This window comes from Ochotona curzoniae, unplaced genomic scaffold (genome assembly GCF_017591425.1).
Source record: "Ochotona curzoniae isolate NIBS_2020 unplaced genomic scaffold, NIBS_Ocur_1.0 contig_2754, whole genome shotgun sequence".
Classification (NCBI taxonomy): Eukaryota; Metazoa; Chordata; class Mammalia; order Lagomorpha; family Ochotonidae; genus Ochotona; species Ochotona curzoniae.
In genome coordinates, this window is record NW_024465582.1 from 22,096,900 (window position 1) to 22,119,883 (window position 22,984).

The 22,984-nt window shown below is 40.3% G+C and overlaps 1 protein-coding gene and 1 pseudogene across 3 annotated transcripts in view; both read right to left on the bottom strand.

Moving 5' to 3' along the window:
- Positions 1 to 20,247, bottom strand: part of EMB (embigin) — a 37,898-nt gene extending 17,651 nt beyond the window's left edge. For 2 of the 3 annotated variants that reach the window (XM_040977520.1, XM_040977519.1), the window contains exons 1-2: positions 19,981 to 20,247; positions 9,298 to 9,387 (exon numbers count right to left, since the gene is read on the bottom strand). In XM_040977520.1, the coding sequence (XP_040833454.1) occupies positions 9,298 to 9,387; positions 19,981 to 20,122 (232 nt within the window). In that variant the 5' untranslated portion in view covers positions 20,123 to 20,247. Of the gene's footprint in view, positions 1 to 9,297; positions 9,388 to 10,611; positions 10,734 to 19,980 lie in introns of those variants that run through there. The other variant, XM_040977521.1, reaches the window with a different exon arrangement.
- A 1,862-nt stretch (positions 20,248 to 22,109) lies between these two features.
- On the bottom strand, positions 22,110 to 22,257 carry LOC121154689 (annotated as a pseudogene).
- Positions 22,258 to 22,984: the final 727 nt, after the last annotated feature.

The window sequence follows — 22,984 nt, forward strand, 5'->3', positions numbered from 1 at the left end:
TCTGCATTAGTAGGAAGCTAGAAGCAATAGCAAAGCTGGGAATTGAACTCAAGTACTCTGATGTGGAACATAAGTGTTTCATCCTACCTCTTTTCATTATTATTGTTATTATTATTATTTGGCATGATGCATTGATTCCCTCCCCTCCCTTCCCTATGCTATTCCCCTCCTCTAACTCCACTTCTCTTAACCCCTATGTTTGCCACATATTCTAAGTCCATTATAGAACAAATATAAACTACATTTCATTCAATGCACGAGATGCAGACATGGGAAAACTCTATAAGAAAAACTATCTGGGCTTTTTTCAATAGAAAATTACAAAATAGAGACAAAAGAGCCATCCTTGGGAAATTTGAAAATTATGTGATACTTATTTTTAGAAATGCCTGTGGGGTGAGCATTGTGATGCAGTGGATTAAGTCACTACTTGGGATTCCCACATTTCATTCTTTAGAATCTCATTGCAAGTCCTCAGTCCCAACTCCACTTCCAATCAAGCTTCCTGCCAGTGTGCACTTGGAATGAGCACATTGCACATCTAAGTCAGCACATGAAACACCCGATGACTTGTGATGTGGATTCTTGGCAGACATACCAGGAGAAACAGAAAGCAGAGGACCTACTGTCTATGTGCAAGAACCATGCATAGGCCTGGAGATGTGGAACACTTGACCCCATTGTTTGATGTTTTATTGTCCCTTGGAATGCTGCCTGAGCCTTTTCTTCCCACAGTAGAGCTACTTATCTACCCTGAGCTTGGAACTGTTATGGGTTACTCTGACCTTGTAGAAACTTAGCTTATCTGTGCTCGGCACACCTGCTTTCCCACTGCTTGCATTATGTTTTTGTAAAAGTATAAAAACCCTCACTTTCTTTGTTTCAGTGTGTCATCCTGTGAGGTGATGGCAACCCTTTTGCCATGATAAAAAATTCAGTTCTGCATGGCCTTGTGTCCTTTGTTAATTAATCCCCAGCATACTTGGGTCCCTGTCCCCCACATAGAAAGCAGACTGCGATTCTTGCTCTTATCTTCAATGTGGCCCAGCCCTGGCTGTTGTAGACATTTCGGGAGTGAACCAGTTCATGAAAGAACTTCCCTCTGCCTTTGGCTATGTCTCTCTTTCTGTCTCTATTTGTCTTTCAGATCAATGAATAAGTAACCCTAACAATATTGTTAAAAGGAAAAAAAATGAAACTAATATTTAAGGATGTAACATTTATTAAGCTTCAGTAATAAAACAAAGTGGTGAAATGGAAATCAGAAGAGTATTAGTTGATTGTAAGAACAAATATTGCATTTGAGAGGGGTCACTACATCATATAAACCAATTTCCCAACATTTGCTCATGCCCAATAATGCCATGGAATTCAGAGCCACAATACAGAATGAAAAAAAAAAAAAAATAGAACATTAGTAAAATGCCAAGCCACTTTTAGCCAGGCTTAAAACTTTATAAAACGCTTCCTTAAGCAATGATCAGATGCCAAGTTCGCAAACAGTGAAGTACAGTTCATGTGAAGTGCTTCGTGAGCACCTACTTGAAATAACTGCTTGCGTAATTACAAATTTGCTGAACTGAATTTTATGCTCAACAAAAGAAAAAAAAAAACACAAAACCTGGATACAGAAAGACCTTAAAAGGAGTCAAGTTATCTAGGGACAAATGAAGTATGTAAAAACCAAGGGATTTACATATTTCAGCATATTTGTTGAACACTTTCTATATGCCAGGTATTATCCTAGATATTAACAGCAGGATAGAATGTTTCAGGGCCAACTATATTTGGTCCTAGGCTCATGTTCCTGTGACTTTTCCTCACTGGATCCTTTTCCTGAGGCACACTTAAAATTCAGCCCTGTCTCTCAATCAAATATCTGTCACAAAAATGTACTTCACTGGTCAGTCTCCTGAAAGAAACAGCTGGCTAGATCCTCTGTCCTTACCTGAACTCCAGCTTCAGTACACATATTCTGAGGTGTCCCCCTCTTCACACTACCACATTTGCTGTCTTTTAGGTTAAAAATGGCCTCATTACTTAACCCAGTGTTCCCTTTCCAGAGTTCATGTCTTAATTGATGCCTCAAAAATATTAGATGTTGTTATGCATCAATTCCTTGAAATTCCCTTTACTCTGCTTCTAGTACACGCTGTTGAACATCTTTGATTTAGTATTAAATATTTTAACATTTTCCTGATCACATCAAAATCTTCTAATCATGACTAAAACCTTGATGCCTCTCTTATCTTGCTCTCTTGTCTCTTGTTTCTCAACTTGACACTCCCGTGGTGGGTTTGACTATTTCTTGGGATACCATTGTTTGTTTTGAATACTCCAAATTCCACTCAAGATTTCTTTCTTAATTTACAGACTTGTAGCTCCAAGTATCTGCTGAGCATGTAAACTGAGTATTCTGCAGCCATTTCAAACCTGGTGTAACCGAGGGAATACCTTAGCCTTCCTTTCCACGATTCCTAACATTGAATCACATACATGTACGTTCACTTGATTCTCCTCTGAAATATCCATCAGACTTTCCTGTTCTCTTCAATCCTTGTTATTATGGTTTTCATTGTCTTTCACCAGAACCAGGCAAACGATTTTCAAACTTCCATTAGCTAGTTTGTCTTCTTTCATTTTGAAGTAACGACACCACATCTGTCCTTCTAAGAGCAAAACTAAGATTATTTAAGTACTTCGATTGGATGGATATCTTTCACTTGCAAATAAATTAAATTCGTGCTGGATACCAGACTCCTTATTTATAAAATGGAACAAGTTATTTCACGAGGCTCTGAAAGATGCTATTATAAAGAAAGCACTATTAATAGAACGGTACTGCAAAGAGTTTCCGAAAAAAAAACAAAATTAAAGCAAAAACTTAATTTGGTGAACAGTAGTTTGAAATACACACATGAAAGGGATCTTTGAGAAATCCATGAAAAAAAAAGTTAAAAAGAAGCAACCACTCATGGATTTCAAATAATTTTGACATCTATATGAGTGATCTTCTGATCCCATTTTTTCCACAAACCTCCTGAAGTAACCTTACCAAATGTATCAGATGCTCTATCAATGCCCACTTACTTCATCTCACCATTTTCCCACTGGAGAATATAATAAAAGCTCTGATGTTTGGTGCTAACATTCACCCATATCATTATCATACCATTTAATTTTAACAAATGCTCTGTGGTTCTGACATAAATGTCATGGTTGCTATTACATTAGCGGCAAGACAAGTAGAAATTGACTGTCTTGACCAGAATAACGCATTAAGGTAGTGAGTTGAATTTCCAATTTAAGTGAGATTGAACTAAATTCTCATGACCAGGGCATGCAAACTCTCAAAATATGAAATCTTCATGAAAATGAAATTAACTTCTTCATTTTCCAACGACTGAAACATGATATTTAATGAAAAAAAAATCCTAGTAGAAATTGAAGCAGATTTATAATGTAGTATTACAGCAATGTATGTGTGATGATAGATAAATAGTATGACTACTACATTTAAACTTTCATATTGTTAATGCAATGCTTATTTAGCTTCAAAAATACGAAAGATGTTCAACCACTAACAAAATCTTTTCTTAGTCAACAAACTAAGGTGAATGCAATGGATGTCCCAACTTCCTCAATATTGAGCAACTGCAATCCGTTGCTGTTAGAGTGTTGCAAAAATAGCCATGACCTCTGCACTTTTAAAACTATGCTCATTTTTTTAAGTTCCCCAACGTATTTTTAAAAGACTGTTCTTAAAATCAAAATCTCTGTAAATCCTTTGGTGTTTTGGTAATTCATGTTTTAAGTCTGTGGGTCTTTCAGCAGTCTTCAGAGAAATGATTTACAGATCTGACTGGGCCCATCTAAATATCACTTGAAATAAAATTCAACTATAATCTATAAAGAAACTCTATTATAATTTTTAATATAAATTAGTGTTTGCAAATATAGCAGAAATTTTTACTTTAGAGAGCTGTGCACACTACAATATGCATGCATTTGATAAGATAGGACGAATCTCATTGAGGTCAAGATGGGAAAGATGGAGCCCCAGCAGTCTGATTTTTTTGTTACCTCACATTAGAAGTTAATAAATTTGCCTGTTACACCTGAAATACATATAAAGGAGCCTGAATTCTTACAGAAACAAGAAGAAGGCCGCACTAGGAGAACCAGTCTTATTTTTAACATCAATACTGCACTTTTCTTCATATGAAGTAGGATGGAATTTGTAAAATAACTTTTCTAGATGGGAATATCTTAAACTTTATAGCCAGAAGTTATAAAACACTGTAAGAACTTGGTCTTCAATTCTTGCAATTTAACCTATTTCCAAAAGTTCATTTCATATTGAAGTAAGGAATCATAATCATTTTTTTTATTGATTAGGAAGATTCTAGAAGCTGTATTAAAAAATATCCTAGAGAAGATGTGGTTGAGTTTTACCCAACAAAGGTCCTGTCTGTTAGTGTTTCCTCTGTTCCAATTATCACAAAGGTATTAATATATTTAATGATTACAACTCTATTTCCCAGACTGATTACGAGAATTTTAAAGTCAAATAAAAAATAATACACAGTTCCTTTTAAATTTCAGAGTGGCCTACTTCTGATTTTTAACATTATAATATTTAGTTTTAACACAGAGTAATAATCCAAAAATAAAACATTTTGACACTATGAAGAATATAACAACCACATTAACAACTTCTCTATAAAATAGTTCTGTGAAAACAATGGCAAATGATTATCTTGTTTTAGTCACCAAATAACTATGTTGCTACTATTGTTAATAAAAAAAAAAAGTGAATTCAAAACTGTGGCCCATGGTTGCTTGTTATATTTTAGATAACTGGAATCAGAGCACCCTTCCACCTCACAGAGGTTGTGCAAGTGGCAAAGCACCTTCACTCACTATGGAAGCCTAAGAATCAAACACTCTTTCACTCCATCAAAGTAATCATATCATCCCACTCAGGGCTTTAAGAGCTAAGTTAAAAACCTAAACTGACCCAATAACACAAGCGGGTGTCTAGCAATGATAGTGCATCCATATTCATTTATCTGTTCATTCAATGCTTTCTGAACATCCACTATATGCTTGCCATTTATCCATTCATTCAGCAATTTTAATAATGATTCTACATTTGGCCCTTAGGTCTGATAAAGAGAAATATCATAACCAAACTTTTCTCAGTGCTCCTTTCTGTCTTCCTTAGATTTTTGACATTTGTAGAGCTTTGTTTTCAACTCTGCAAGGCCAAATCCACTCAAGAATTCATTGACTTAATGGATTACTAATTGAATCTGTTTGAGGCCATAAAACTGGCCCATACACAATGACCAAGATTTACACTGGAAATTGCATTGTGTTCTTCCACATAAAAATTAAGATTGTAATAGCATTTGTATAATTCCATAGGTCCAAAAGTTCTAGGGTGTACACCAATTCAGCCCCAGAATAAACTCTGAACTGTTAGGTCTCGTTGGAAAGCAATGCTTAAGATTACCTGGGGAGCATCATCCTGTCCTGCACAAAGACCTACAACTCAGAAGATCCAATACCTGCTCCCGTATATTCCATTCCACACCCATTACTTCCTTATGGCTTTGGAGTCACAGACTACAAATTTGTAGCGTGCCCTACCTTTTATGCACATACAAATCAAAAGTATCTATTGTCATCACAAGTTGCCTAACTTCTGTACCTTAACAGATTATCTCTATTTGTTTTGAACCTTGTTGCACATCTTCACTTGAACACAATGAAATAAAGGAAAGGCAAGGGAAAAAAAGTCAATTCATTAGATTATCTTGTTCAACCAACCATTTACATTTTGAAGGGAATAATTCTAATGACTTTCTATATCTTTGCAAATATGGCAGAACTATTTTAGAAACAAATCAGAAGAAATCACAAGTAGAATAACATTGTTATGCAAAACTGAAAAATGTGTTGCTGCAATGAGTGAAGTTTAGAAGGAGGGTATAGAAGTATTCAAGAGTGATTTCTTCATTCTGTCATCTTCTTTCCCTCAACATGAGTAAATGCACAGAACAAAGCATTTAAAAATACCTGAATTTTATCAGAGTTAAGAGTAAAACAAGATAAAACAAGGGGGCCCACAGACAAACTGGTTTAGTGTGCTGTACGTATTGGCAAGCACGGGAACCAGGGCACGGGGCAGGCCTGGTGGGGGTTGTTGTGGATGGCTCTGACTAGGCTGCAGCTTCCGCTGGTTTATGTGAGGGCCGAGTGTGTGCTGGGCAGAATCAGGCTGGACTGCAACACCCATTGGTTCCAGCAGAAAACAGCACTGGAAACAGAACCGACCCAGCAACTGCAGCCACCAGCTGATGGGGACGATGGTCTGTGCCAGGCCCTGTACTTGCAAGAACACACACCAGAATCTGGTCTGGAATCACCTCAGATAAAGTTTCTTTTGGGATCTCCCCAATCGAACTGCCGGACTCAGAACCCTAACCATGAAGAAAAGTGCAGGTTCCATGGTCTGCCACGGAGTGCAAGTGTCAAGCTGAGCCTCCTCAGAGGCTCAGAGAGAGCAGTGAACAGCATAACCAAGTGTACGTGGAGGATATGGCAGCCTATCGGAACCTGCAGAGGACACCTGGCACCACAACTGTGGCCAAAACAAATCAATCAACTACCCCAGCCATATGTTGGCAGTGAAAAACTGGGCAAACGGAGACTCTAAGGTGGACTATGTCAATCAATGGGTTCTGCAGTGTTTTCATTGTGCTTGGAATGGTGAGATTGGCAGCAATTCATAATTGTCGAACTATCAAAACCATTTGAGCAAGACCCTCAGAGCATGTCACCTTGGGGACCTGGAATGGGTGGGAGGCTGGGTGGGGCTTCTCCCTTTATGTCTCTCTTTACCCTAGATACACACACACAAATGTGGAAATAATAGTCTTACCCACTTTCCTGTAGCCCTTGAATCTTTGTGCCCTAATTAACTATGTAAAGATTGTCAAAAATAAAGAAAAAAAAAAGAGGGCCCTCACGCATGGAATGTAAGTGGAGAACTTAACACATCTTTTTGATAACAGAGTTCTATGTATTATATATATATGTGTTTATACTTTGGTATCAGTGTTGGAGATCTGGATCTCCTGGCATCAGTGGCTAAGCCGGTAAAAATGTAATTACCCAAGGCTCCTTTCAGAGAATTTAATTCTGCATGCCTGTGCATCTTAGTGCTCCTGCACATGGCTATCTCAGGTCAAACGCCTACTTCTTTTTTTTTTAAAGATTTATTTTTATTATTTCTTCATTGGAAAGGCAGATATACAGAGAGGAGAGACAGAGAGGAAGATCTTCCGTCCGATGATTCACTCCCCAAGTGAGTGCAACGGGCCGATACTATGCCGATCCGAAGCCAGGAGCCTCTTCCGGGTCTCCCACGCGGGTGCAGGGTCCCAAAGCTTTGGGCCGTCCTCAACTGCTTTCCCAGGCCACAGGCAGGGAGCTGGAAGGGAAGCGGGGCTGCCGGGATAAGAACCGGCGCCCATATGGGATCCCGGGCGTGCTAGGCGAGGACCTTTAACCACTTGCGCCACCGCGCCGGGCCCCAAACGCCTACTTCTTAGCTAGGTTCCCATAGCCGTCCTGTTTAACATTGCTCTCCTACATTCACCCACCAACACATCACTTTATTTGTTTGCCTTCCTGTGCTTGACATTACCTGGCTTAAAAAAAAAAAATTGTTTTATTTACCTTTGTATCCATTGTCTCTCCAAGCAAGGAGAGCAAAAAGATAACTGGTTTGTTCACTAGTTTCAACTAGACTCTCAGTAAATCTCAGTTGAATGGATTTTAACATGGTAAGTCTCTGTTCCATTGAAGATGTGGCTTGGGATTTAATACTCCGAGGTGGGGATTTTTAAATGCCAGCTAGAAAGAGATGAGAGAGAATTGCAATGACTCAGGTTCCCTGTCCCACTTATGCTATGTCCTCTGCTTAGTACTAAGTGCAGTCATCCAAGTTTTGATGAGATGCATTATTAAATATTAAGTGTGTGATTATTCAATCATCTATCTTGCAGTGGTGAAGGAGCAGGGTATAGTTGCAGTCTCTCTCTCTCTCTCTCTCTCTCTAGTTATAATGGCATAGTTACAATAAAAGAGTAACTAGGAGCTACACCTGCTAAGCCAGTTAAGTAAATAAGTAGCCTGGAATCAAATAAAACTCCTTTTCAGATCCTGCTGTGGGCACTGGCCTGGTGTTTCCAGGTCCCCGTTGCACTGGACACCTGAAGTCTGGCCAGATGCACAGGTTGCCAAGCTGGACTGGGAATCTGGAAACTTTGTTTTCACATGAATGTTTCTTAAAGAAACCTTCCATCCAAACAGAGGCAACCAATACCTACAACAGAGCAAAACTGAAAGAACAGGCAACAGTGTGTCTAATGCTTGTCTTTCACAGATCAGGATACACTTGAAATATTGGGATGATGACAATATTCCTGCAAACATACAAAAGCTGCACAAGATCATGAAAATGTTCCCTGAAAAAGCTGAGTACAAGCATGATGTTGGTATCAGCTTGGGAAGTACAAATGCATAGTCACATGTACACGGTTTAGTCACAGCGAACAGAAATAGGGGATTTACTCCTAAGACTCTTGAACAATTAAGTCCTGGGCATGTAGAACAAAAAGGAGCTACTGACATTTAAAAATAAAATGGGGAGCTTAAAATGTTTTAATCATACTCTCATTTTAATATCACCAGATTAGCTAGTCTCAGGAATTTAAAGAACTCTACAATTACTTTTCAAACACTAGAATCTCAAGTTATGAAAGATAACACACACGCACAGCCAGGTTTCATTTTGAAATTCTTTATGTGTTTTCCCATAGCATTATCATGAACTTATTTGATAGCACCCTCAGGTTCTCTGGCTAAAGGTTTGCTGGTAGGTGGACAAATTCTCTCAGTGAAGAGTAACTGAAGTGGATATACTTGGAAGAACTAATGAAAACATATACAGAGTACCTCCAAACCAACAGTGAGTCTCCCACTTCTCAGGAGTTCTGGTTCCCAACGGGTTTTCTAGGACCCTGCGGGTCAGGAACAGCTAAACCCAGACCACAGTGTCCTGTCTGTAATCACCCGTTATGCCACAGGAGGACTGCAGAAGGTAAGGGTATGTTTTTACCACCACAGGGATCAGCACTTTATGAGACAAAAAGCAATGGCTTGAATGTTTGAAAAAGGACAAGTTAAGTCGACATTGCATTATTTGCAGTGTGGCAGATTTACCTGTCAATGATATGTTATGAATCTCCAAGGAAAGATTAGAGTACTTTGCCATCATTTCTTCTCGCACAGGTAGACTGGTAAAATCTGCATCTGTAAGAACAAGAACATGTGATTACATATTCTTGCTGAAACTAACGACCTGACAGTTTATAATAGCTTAAAAAAATACCATTGGTTAGTCAGAACAGAACAGTCTTCCAGGGTGCTTTCTGCTTTATTTTCAAACATGTATTTTAAAATGCATGGGTCTAGCGAAGATGACCAAATTTCTCATTTTCTTAGCCAGAAAAAAAAAAAATCAATGACTCACATCAGTAAGTTTCATTCACCAAAGAAGTTCCATTTTCTGAAGTGGTGTCACAGTGTTGGAAGCTAAGCTTCCAGCAGTGATGCCAACATTCTGTTTAGGTGCTGGATGGAGTCTTAGCTGCTTTACTTCTGATCCTGCTCCCTGCTTACGGCCTGGGAAAGCAGCAGAGGATGACTCAAATCCTTGAACTCCTGCACCTATGTGAGAGACCCTGAAGAAGCTTCTAGCTTCAGATCAGCTCAGCTATAGCCACTGAAGCCATGTGGGGAGTGAACCAGCAGATGAAGGATCTCTCTGTCTGTCTCTCCTTCTAGCTGTAAAATCTGCCATTGAAAAGGCAAAGAGACAAGTTCAGGGGTCAGAGAGGGATCAGCAGACAATAATGGAACAGTGAGCATGGTAGTGCCCGGGGACAAGGCACACAGCATGGCCGTGCAGCACACTGCACCTCCATTTGTTTTCCAGCTATGATTACGGTTCAGGCCGGTTTGTAACTGATTTTTTTATTTCCGATCACTTTTGTCTTCTGTTGAGATTTTCATTAATGAAGTAAGGTTTCACTTTCAACCAATCACTCTTTTCCAAGATTTTTCTGACATAGCCTACTATCCTCTCATGTTGGAATCCAGACCCTAACATCCTAGAAAATGAGCCGCATGCTATCAAAGAAATCAGAGGGGTGGAGAGGCAGTGCTAGAATATACAAGCTGATGTGGCCAGTTGAAATACTGAAAGTACAATCAGGCAGCCATAAAGCCAGCAGCACCTGGACCGTTAAAGCATGAATACTCATCATTCTCTCATCTCAGCCAAACGAATCCCAAGAGTAAAAAAAGAAGACAAATAATTTCTGATTTCTGCTTTGGAAAGTCCCACTAAGAGACCAGATACACAAATTCTCAGAGTGGAAAGCAGGTAGTCTACAGACGCTATTAAAACAGAAACAGAGATAAGTTCTTTGTTTAGACATTTTTTAGTCAAAAAAATAAGAATATAAACCTTACTGTTGCTAGCAGAAGAACTGGCAGGAGGCTCATTCAACTAATGTTGGTGTTTAAAAGAAGTTGGCAAGAGAACAGGCAGATGTGGTTTGAGCACTTCCCTGAATGAATGAGGCTGAATCACACACACAGAGAGAGAGAGAGAGAGAGAGAATAAAACAAAAGGGGCAGGAATTTACAGAAATTTTGTGTCCTAACCCAAGTTCTTCCACAGGCTTGCTACTTCAGAGTTTCAAAATGTGATAAACTTAGCTCGGTACTTTGACAATAAGGCTCTACCATTAAACTTAACTTCACAGGCAAAACAAGGAACATCAGAAAATCTGTACAGACATTGAGGGAGAGTGCCAAGCCCATGACATTCATTTCTGAAGCTGTCACAATCATTTCTTTCTTAATCAGCGTGGGAAGTGTTCCACCTGGCATTCTTCTATCGGTAACTGCCAAAATAAAACAGTAACATCTAATAGTCATTCCAGAGATTAAAAGATTTTTTTTGTTCCTCCTTTTACAGGAGAGTTGAGACATGACAGTATTGCATTAAAGTTCTGTAGAGCATCTTAATTTTCATCTATGACTTCATGCAAAATATCAGAACAGGCTCTGCTCAGATACTGTTCAGATATTACCAAAATGTGTACATTATGCTATAAACACTTTCAGACGAAATAACTATGTCATCATTTTTTCTTTTTTTAAAGATTTATTTATTTTTATTGGAAAGGCAGATATACAGAGAGGATGAGAGACAGAGATCTTCTATCCAATGGTTCACTCCCCAAGCAGCAGCAACGGCTGGTGCTGAGCCAATCCAAAGACAGGAACCTGGAGCTTCCTCCAGATCGCCCACGTGGATGCAGGGTCCTAAAGCTTTGGGCTGTCCTCGACTCTATTCCCAGGTCACAGGCAGGGAGCTGGATTGGAAGTGGGGCCGCCGAATTAGAACCGGCGTCCATATGGGATCCCGGTACGTCCAAGGTGAGAACTTTAACTTCTACACTACCGTGCCGGGCCCATATGTTATCATTTCTACCTGAAACATTAAGGTCACATTTTTTAAATATTTAATTTTGATCTTCATTTAGTTGAAATAAATGGAGAAAGGAAAAAGTGTAAGGAAGAGTAGACAATGGCATTAGCTTTTAATATTGGTTTTTATTTAAATTTAAAAAAAAGTTGAATGACATCTCAGATGAGGAGCAAAGATCCTAAATCCTCCAAAATCTCTTTCCTCCATGTTAAACTCTTTCAAGTGTCTGGGTTTTTGCTTAGAAAAATGTTTCAAATTCAAACATAGTTAAAATAAGTATTTTTCACTTTTGCTTCAGTTGCTTTTATATGTATAGTTAAAACTATTTAATCTGCACTTTAATATTCTGGCATATATCATTATCAACATGCAAACAGACTACAGAAATATTATATCTTGATAATTGATAATACATGCTATTCTTAAATCAGAAGTTTGGAAATTAGAATATATCTCCTAATAGAACCAAGATGACATAAAACCAAGACATCCCAAAAACAAATAGTAATCCTTTATGTTATTATATCAATAAATAATACCTTTATTTATTTTTAAAATAAATTTTAATTTTTAACAATGATTACATGGTTGTTCAGGGTTTGAAGGATTGAGGCTTAAGGAAAATTGGGTGAATTCATTGCTCCAAATTTGCTATTTCTTCTTCTTGTTCTTGAGAGAAAGGGAGAAACCTAACTATCAAATAAAATACTGCATGTAAATGCAATTCAAGATTTATATGTGGATTCCAGGAACACAATATTCCGATCCACCATCCATAACTGCATTAATAGAAGGATATCAAATAAGGATAAGGTTACTTTGATGTCTAGATACTAGATTCGTAAGTTTGTTACAAATAGAAGAAAAGGGAAAGAAACTTTGTAAGAAACGCTACATTCTCCTGATGCGGGCATGTGTAGGCTAGCTTTCATAAGGCAGGGAGAGATAAACGCTAGATGGGAAGCTGATTCAATGTGTTTAGATAACATGAGATGAACAGACACTGATGATCTTACATCAGAGAATCTGGGGCGTAGTCCTGACTAAACTCCCTCTCCCATCTTTCTGTGATCTTGTACCCTGTGAGGCAGCAGCTGCTACTAAAGGACTTGGGTTTCTGCTGCCACATGAGAGACTGAATTCCAACTTCCAGCTTCACCCTGGTAGTTGGGAGCATTTGAGCAGTTTAAACCAACGGCTAGGAGACCTCTGTCTCTGCATTTTAAACAAAATGAAAAGAAATAAATAATTGTGATTTTTGTAAGAGTAAATACAGTTTTTGCAACAAAATGATTCACAGTGAACAGTGAGGAAACGTTGACGTTTCAAATACCTTGTACAAGAGTCATTAACAGAAGTTTCTAGTAAAATTTAACACCAAACAAAACTCTTGTAAAAAGTAAAAACTTAAAAGATGAACTGGGGATCCTGTTGTTTATACAGGCTGGATTTTTTTAAAAAAATGTTTCATTTGTTATGTTATTCTTTGATAAGAATTAGATGTGTATGGTGGTTCTCACCTGGGGGTGATTTTTATCCCACAGAGACCATTTGACAATGTCTGGAGATATGTTGATTGTCACACACGGACTAAGCTTACAATTTTTATTTTGTAGGTTATATTACTTTTCATAAAAATTTGGCATAGTAGGTGCCAGGAAAAATTGGCACGGATTTGACAGCTTGGACCAACAAATGTTGGAAGAGGCGTTTTGTGCAGAAGTTAACAAGTGCACTTTCCTCTTTGAAGTGCCTGAGTTAGAGCTCAGGCTCAACCTTTGACCCAGCTTCTTGGACATGTGCTTTCTGGGAGACAGCTAATTACAGGCTCAAGTATGTGGGTGCCTGCCGCCGCGTGGGAGACTAAATGGAGTTCTGGGCTTCCGGATTCATCTTGGCCCAGCCCTGGTTGTTGAGGGCCTGTAAGGAGTGAAGCAATGGTTGTAAGGTCTTTTTCTTATTCTCTCCTTTCCTCTCTTTTTTCATCACTCTTCTCTCTGTTACACTGCCTTTCAAATAAACAAGAATAATTTATTTAAAAAATTGCATATGTGTTATTATTTTATGGTGGTAGAAAGTGGAAGTCTGAAATCAAGCACAGTAGGGCCATACTCCCATTGCAAGCCCCAGGAAAGACTCTTCCTTGTTGCTTTCTAGCGCTTGGCACGCTTGGTTGACAGCTACGTCGCTCCAGTCCCTGCCACTGTTGTGATGTGAGCATCTTCTCTCTGTGTGATGTGTTTCTGTGCCAGAATGTCCATCTCTCTCTTTTCATAAAGACCAGAGTCATGAAGTTGAGGGTGTGCAATTTATCTTAATCTAGTAGTAATTCATTTTGGCTTTTAACATCTGCAAACACCTCTCCAGAAGGGTCACTTTCACAAGCGCTGCAATTTCAGAGTTAGACTTATCTTTTAGAGTGCACAGTTCATTTATGACTTATGTAGGGACCAGGGAGACTACTAAACATTCTACAATGCCAACCCTACCGCCAGCATATACAGAAAAGAATTATCCAGTCCAAATGGTCATTCTGGCCAAGATCAAGAGATCCTGCTTCTAAACACATTTTCTCAACCTACTCACTTCAACATGATGATTTTCAATAATCTTGAAATAATTCTATGGCCTTGTGATCCCATACTAAGTAGTTTACCTGAAGGTATTTTATGCCATGAGTATTTCTTGCCACAGCACCTGCTAATCAACTCCCTCCCACCATGAGTCATTCTTGAGGACTTTTTAGGAAGAAAACTACATGCTAGACTGAGTGCTGAAATGCAAACTGGGAAACAAGATAGAGTTATTAGCTAGATCATTGGTTAAGTCACAAAAGCACGTTAAGATTTAAGATCAGTTAAATTTCCCTTTTAGGGACACATTACTAGTAACTTCAATTACTTTTAAAAAGTCAGAAGAATATAATTTTCAGTAAAAGGAACAGAACCATCATTAAAGATAGCATGTATTAGTTGTATGCTAACATTACTTCAGAGTTTTCTATGCTTGGATAGTGAAAACGTTTTATTAGGAAAGTTTATTCTATGCGAAATGTTTTAAGCTCCATATCCCAAATTGTTTAATTTTGAGGTTCATCTTATATTGTTAAACACATAATATCAACTATTAAAAATTAACCTCAAAAGATTACAAACTAGGACAAACATCCTCAGCATATGTAAACTATTTTTATTCCAAATGTTATAATCCTTTGGAAAACAGAAGCTTAGCACCTATGTTAACTTGAGCTTTCTCAGAAAAAGTTCAACTAATTCTTTGTGGTTCTCTTCAAACATGCTTAAACAAAAAATATTTCAAGAAAAGAGAAATTTTTGTGAACTCATATTCTATGACCCTTTAAAATACTCTGAGCTGTTTCTCATGAAGGACATTCCCCCAATATCACACAAATACATATACCAATACTATTATTAAAATCAGGAAAATGACATAGGAACTATCATCTCATTCCCACGCTCCACGTGAACCAAATTTCCAGCTCACCATCCCTTGTCACTAGCTGCCAATGTCTCCAATCTCCCTTGCTCTGAAACAGCTGTCAGTCTAATTTTCATGATCTTCACACAAAAATTCCAAAAGAGTCTTATTAGAATATAACTAGATTGGAAGCAACCACCTTTGGAAAGACTGTCACACATTCAGTGCTGTGCTGTTCTCACTGGATCCTATCTGATGGCACACATTTTTTTCATTCTTTGATAATTTGATTAAAATGGTATCTGCCACATTTCTCCACCATAAAAATTACTCTTTTTTCCCCTTTGCATTATTAACAATTTTGTGAAAAGTGACTTTAAAGCTAGGTACTATTTTCAGCTACATTAGACTTTCCATTAGTACAATTATATTGTTACGTTCCCATAAATTCTATTATTGTTACGATGATCATCTACCAGTACCATTACTAATTCTGAGATTCAATTTGTCCCAGATGTCTGGGGGAATGCCTTCACACTGGCTAGTGCACCCTTCAGACATTCCCATCATTCTTCAAGCAATTCATTGCTGTCTGAAAGGAGAGATTCGTAAGGATGTGATACTTCCCAGCCATGAAATCAACCATTTCTCCAGGAATCTCAGTTTACTAACAGGAAATTATTAAATTGAAAATCCCAGTGATAGATGCCAAGAATTCTCATTGCTACTCAGGAATCACTGCTTCACGTGAAGGAACAGAGCTAGTATGCATAAATCTTCATAACCACACACATGCAACATATACGTAATAATTGTCATTGATGCGCATGTAATATGCGTTATTTGTCAAATGCACATGCATTACACATATATGCATGTCCATCCATATAGTGATATATAGATACATGCAGACACAGGGAAAGAAGAAAATTAACTCACGAATTCACACATACAATACCAACTGCGCTCCAGCATTACAAGATACATTTTGCTTTCCCCAGTGTTTTAATTTTACTATTTCTGTAGCGGAAAGTCTAGAGCCTGTCATCCTTACAAGGTCTGCTGATTCCATACATTCTCCTGCATAGAACTTAGCGACTGTTGCTGCTGCATTTTGCCCACTCTGAGGAGGCTCCTGCACTGGCCTGTCCCTCTTGCATGCTCTGCCTTTATGCTTTACTGAGACTCAAACACCACTGGTCTGGTGGACACAGCAGAGAAGCCTGAATCACGTGTCTCAGCTCAGAGAACCTGTGCTGGGCCACCCCTTCACAGGCTCCACTGCTTGGCCCTAGCACTCTGCTCTGGACCAAACTCTGAGTCTGCATGCTCAGCCTCCAACACCCTGATTTCATTCAGCTTCACCACCCACCTCCAAGGGAAAATACCTCCTGTCTCTTGCCCTTCTAACAGCTTAGAAGACCACTTCTAGGGAAAGATTAGAGGAAACGGGGAGACGGAAGAGAATGACGATGACCAAGAAGAGGAAGAACAAACTAAGTTGAACCAAATCTCAGCCAATGTTTATATAATGTTATTTTAGTCATGATGATAGATCTAGGATCAAAATTTTGATGTTTTGGAAACACCACCGTTTAAGGTGGGTTTCAAGATAATCTTCAAAGAAGATTAAATACCTTTAAGGGCTTAAATGCCTTCAAAGGATTTAAATGCCTTTAAGGGCATAAATTGGCAAGGAAGACAGTATGTGCAAGGTAATGAGGTAGAAATGCGCTTCCTTATGTGAAAAAATAAAAGACAGCAATGGGACGGGCAGGCATTCAGCCCAGTAGTTAAGATGCTGACTCAGATATCCACAGAACACATGGGAGTACTCTGGTTTAGTACTTACCTCTCTCCTGAATCCAGCTTATTGATTCTGCAGATACTTGGAGCTGGTGGTGATGATTCCAGGGTCCAGGGTCCCCCACCCACACTAGAAGTGTCCACATTGAGTTCCCAGCTCCCAGCTGTGGTTGAGGCCAGGCAGGATACTTGGAAAGTGAACCAAGGATGGAGCAATTTTTCTCATTTCTTTCACCTTTTCTCTCTCTCTCTCTCTCTCTCTCTCTCTCTCTCTCTCTCGCTCTCTTTCTCCCTGTGTATGTGCCTGCCTCTCAAGTGAATTTAAAAAATGAGAAAACAATGAAAGCAGCAGCAGCAGCACAACAATAATTGTCATTATATCTAAAATGGCATGAGAATGGATAAATATGACTTCAGGCAGGGATCAGATCAGGTAAAATTTTATACTGTGCATTATAGATTAAATTGTGTCTCCCCAAACAAGATATTTTAGGTGTCTATGTCTTAGAAAAGGGGTGAGGAATGTCTGGCCCTTGGGCCATCTGTGGTTGATATCATGATTTGTTTAGGCGCTGCTGAGACAACCACAGGCAGGATTAAAAAGTCAACAAATCCAAAGCAGGATGCTGTTCTTCAAGTTGATAGTGTTATGATGTTATAAATATCTAATTGCACCTTAGAAAGCATTTTCCCATGTCTGCCCTAGAGCCTCCTAAGGGGAGCCCAGTTGGAGATAGATAACCAAGTTAACATGAGAAAACGTCACGTGACTTCACTGCAGACATTTTAGAAAATATAAACATGACCCATCGCTGCAGTGTGTTCCCTGGGATAGTGATAATGATGATGCATAAATATTCCCAAATACATAATATTTCTCCTTTACAGAGACATTTTATATTTCTTATTTAGTTGCAAGGTCCTAAAAGAGTGAGGGTAGGTGCCTGTGCCTGACTGTATTCCAGGACTCAAGTATCAGTATGTCTTTCAGCTAAAATCAAACATTTAAACTCACACATTGCACCATCAGTGGTTCCTACTTTTCAGATATACCTAGGTACCTTAGACGGACTATGGAATATTGCATTTATGTTTTGTGTTTAGGAAAACAGATTTTAGAATCAGATTAGTCATTGCTAAATTTCCTGCTCTGCTACTTAACTACATATGTGCACTTGGGCGATTACTTAAGCTAAATCCCAGTTTCCTCATCTGAAAGCCAGGAATAATAAAATCACACAGAGCTAAGAATTAAAGAATGCAGTGCCTGGAGTCTAGCTGTTGCATACTACATATGATAAAAACCTAACCGGTTTATTATTGCTATTTGCTCCAAAGGCTTAAGCTAATGGAACACTTATCTTCACATAGTTCAAAACATCTACCTAGAAAACATTGAGTCAGCCTTACAGTACCCTTCAACAAACAGGAAAGTACAACTCAGGGAAGTCAGTCCAGGATCAAGAAAATAAGCTCAGCTTGCCTGACAATTTGTAACCCTGGCTTAAAATCAGAATACTAACTCTTACCTTTCAGATGGCACATCATTTCATAATTCTAGCTAAGGCACAAAGACAGGACTTAGACACACACACACACACACACACACACACACACACTCTGCCCTCTTTCATTTACGATATTTACATCTTCGTTTATTTCACTTCCACTTGTTTCCTATTTAATTTCTCCAAAAACAAAAATCTATTTTGAATATTAACGTTGATGCCAACAGAACACATATCTACCTAACCATGCAATCTTTTGTCCTATCATTTCAAGGTAGTGGTTTCCAATCTGCTTAAGTTAGAATCACAGGAGGGAATTCCTGACCTACCCAATGTCTAGGCTGAAATCCGGGCGAAATAAATGTTTCTGAGGACAGCATCTTGGGATCCCCAAGTTGTTAAAGCTCTCTGGCGATTCTGACATAGCCAAGTTAGAAAACCACAGTCCTAAGACCAATCCAGAATGCACTGGTTCTCAAAAGTGTAAGACCATGAAGCAAAGAATCAGGGATAGAAAACTTAGAGATATTCAGAACAACTTTCTGGAAGTGGAATAATGGAAAGGTGCTACAGGGTGAGAAACTTGAGAAACCAAAGCAAGCCAAGCTGTTTTGGACAAAGTGTTAACCAGGCCTCGGAAAGGGCTTTATTACAAGAACACATCTTCTTATCCTTTGATTGCTGTTCCATCTTTATGTTGCAAATATCTACATGCCATTCACTCACAAAAATAATTCCTATAAAAAGTGGAAAGCCGTGCATAGAATAACATCTGGATTTTAGTAACTGGTGGCTCATGTTTTAGCAGTCTGAAAGGTGGTGTCTGTGGTGTTATCATCAATGAGTACTAATATTGTCAACATAAAAAGGTGATAAAGGTGATGCTGAAACGGCAGATTTGCTGTTGCCCTCGGTAAGGTTTTGCACATACATCCCTCTGTGGATTCAGATTTTAAACAATGAAGGAAGGATGAAGGGAGGGAGGGTGAGAAAAAGAAGGAGGGAGGGAGGGAGAGAGAGAGAGAAAGACAAAGAGAAACAAAGAAAGAGAAAGTGAGAAAGGCAAGCATTTTCCCCGAAGCAAATACTGCCGTGTAAAAACAGGGTATCCCCAGCATCCCGTGAAGTGTAGGGGCTTTGATTCCTTCCCACCCTAAGGCAAGGCCTCAGGACTAACTCCCTGGTTTGCAGGAAGAAAAGAGGTGTTATTTGAGCCTTTCCCTGAATTCAAGTGAAGGGAGTTGGCCTTAGGGAATGTGGCTGAGAAATCAAGCCACAGTAGCAGAAGCCAAGTAGCTGGCTGGCCACCCCCGCATCGTGCTCTTCCTAGGAAAAATCAGACCCTGCTTTACTCTCTACGCCCCCGACTGGTGGGACACAGTTTGTTCAGTCACCCCAAGGAGCGCAAGAGCCAGAGCCGCCCAGTTCTCTTTTCAGCTGAGGTAACCCAAGCACAGCCAATAGGAGGTCACCGTCGCCACCCGCACCCTGCGCCTGCATCACCGTGCCTCTCCCCATCTCCCCGGACAGGGATGCCCGTGGGGGCCCGAGCCTCCCGCGCGCCCCAGCCGGTCCCTGTTCCCCTCACACCTGCAGGTTCCGGGTCTGCTGAGCTCGGGCGTGTTGCAAGAAGGAGACACAGGAGAAAGTGCAGCCGGGGCAGCCGGGGCAGCCGGGGCTCCCGGGGACCCCGGAGCTCCAGAGGCCCCCAAAGGCCAGGGAGGATCAGCATGGCACAGGCAGGTCAGCGGCGGTTCTCGTCAAGGCTGCTCCCGGGAGAGGTTCACCGCCTGTGTTTGGAATCCTGGCGCACACTCGCCAGTGGCCCAGCGCCCGCTGCCAGTCCCGGGGACAGGACACGCGAGAAAAGGCGGAGTGGGAGGGGCCCGGCTTCTTGTCCTCCTCCCCCGAGATGTTCTCACTGCGCCCGGAGCTGGCTCAGCTAGCACTGCGCCCGGCCCTCCATCAATAATGCAGCCCGGAGCCGGCTGTGGGGCCCCAGTGGCGCTGCATCCTCAGTGGCCCCTGCTCGCTTTTGCAGGTTGGAGAGAGTTTGCTGAAGACGCCACGCGGGCGGGGCAGGTGATGTCAAGCCCATCTCCCCTGGGAGAGGTTGAACCCCCCCTCGCCGCTCCCCATCCGCACCCCACTCCCACTCCCTTCCATCCCCCGCAGCTTGTCTGAGGTAGGTGCGTGTGTTTATTTTGCTGAGATACATAAGGGAGAGGACACTTGTCTGCACACCGGACACCTCTGAGCTTCTTGTGAAGGAAGCTTATTGTTTTCCCTGGTGGAGGGCGGGCTACAGCTGCCCTAGAGCCTGGCTCTTGGCTCTGTCTGACAATCACACACATCCTCCCCTCTGATTCCTGAAGATTTGACTGGCTCTGGCCAGATTAAGGTTCCAGAAGCCCAAAGTCCCAGAGTTTGTCCGTCCTTGTTTCCTTTTGTTTGCTTGGCCTCGTAGTTTCTGCTCACCACCCAGAGCTCCAGAAACAAGAGCTCCAGTAAGGAGATACTGTGTAAACGGCACGCAGAGGCCAAGCTCTACTAACAAAGCAGGTTCCAGACAATGCTGTCCTGCACCCAGCAAGGCAATAAATGGACCTTGCTGTGCTCCCGACCATTTTAAAACACAAAATGGAACTAAACACCATCGTGCTACTGGAAAAATCAACGAGGGGTCCACTCCATATACAGCATCAAAGAGCAATAATATCTGGTGATTCAGCAGGATATAAGGATGCAGTAAATGGTAATACAGCTGTTGAAGATAAAACTGCTTAATAAGAGAGCTATGCCAAGCCCCGACAGGAACGGTTAATTTTCCATTAGTATGTATTAGCAAAACATGCCTGTTTCCAGTTAATAGGGACAAAGCTTTGGATTATTCAAATGACATTAGAGACTATAAATACAATTTAATCAGCAACGTGGAGCATCCATAAAATGCCAGTCAGTGTGCTCAAAATAGACTCCACTTACAATAAGCAGCTCACTAGATGATTAAGGTAGAGAGCTATTGATCTGTGTCCTGCAAGTCTAGGAAAGGCTACTATTTGCCAGGAAATAACAGGTGGAAAAATAGAACTTTTCTGAACAAAGGACTAACACTTCTGCACTATGACTCTTCTAGGGTCTTTACTGGGCATACTGATTCAACCATATTCTTGTCTTGGTAGCCTGCGTGTAATTATAGGAACAACTACAAACATTTCCTTATAACCCTGAGGAATTTTAACAATGTTTTTTCAGAACACACTGAACTCTTACCAAAATTTCCCAACTCATCTTGTGAAATGGTTAAGCTTAATGGTTCATGCTTATTGACACGAACTGATTTTTATTTAAAGAAAAATCTTCTTGGGACTGGCATGACGGCTCAGCTAGCTAATCTTCCACTTGCAAGCACCAACATCACATACAGGCACCAGTTCAGGCCCTAGCTGCTCCACTTCCCTTGAAGCTCTCTGATTCTGGCCTGGGAAAGCAGGGGAGGATGGTCGTTATGTGCCTGTACCAATATGGGAGACTTAAAGAAGCTCCTGACTCCAGGCTTCAGATTGGGTAGGCTCTGGCCATTGTGGCCGTAAGGGGAGTGAACCAGAAGATGGAAGATCTTTCTCTTTGTCTCTCCTTCTCTCTGAAAATTTGCCTTTCAAATAAATAAAAAATAAATAGATAGATAGATAGATATAATCTTTTCTCTTGAAATAGCCTATTTGTGAACCTTACTAAACTGAGGATAATTCTAACTGCCACTTTGGTTGGGGCAATATTAATTGAGAAAGAAAGATAATTCTAACTCTTGTTTCACCAAGCATTCCGATGCTACACTTGATCTTAGCCAAAAGGCCGAGAAGCAATGCCACGCGAAGCATTTTGAAAGCCTTGCTACAACCTTCACAATTTCAAGTTTCATGGTTTTTTTTTTTTTTGTGCTCTTTCCACTTTTTCAAATCTCCATAATCTTTCTAACATTTGTCTACTGTCTGTCCCATACAGCTTTTTCTGACCTTTCGCTTCCAGCTGACCTTTCCCTGCACGTAGAATTACATGCGGCCATCAATGCTTTGATGTGTTCCTTGTATGCAGGCATCCTGAAGGGGAAGGAAATTCTTATGCTTGCTCTCCTGGACTAGGGTTGAGTCTTAGGTTTCTGCTGGAACCTGAGTATGGCTTTAAAACACCCTGTGAGCTTCTGCTGCCTTTAAAACACTTTCCCTTTGGAGGACAGGTGCCAGATGTGAAGAACCGTGACCCACAGACTATTTTTGAGAAGGCCAAACTACACCGGGGGCTCTGTGAAGATAAAATCATTCCAAGAAAGTTACACACACACACACACACACACACACACATTTTGTTGTGCATACAGAACAGTTAATGAACTAGGGGAGTTCAAAGGTTGTAAGATGCACAAGCTGTGGTTCACAAGAGCTACAGCATAACTTTTAAAACACCAATGAGGAAGCATTCAGATTTCCATTGTGAATTGTTAATGGTTCTTAAAGGCTTAACATTCCCTTTTGGGCAGGAGCAACAGACTGCAGTTACTTGGCTGTGGCAGATTGGCTCAATTTTCTCATGTGAC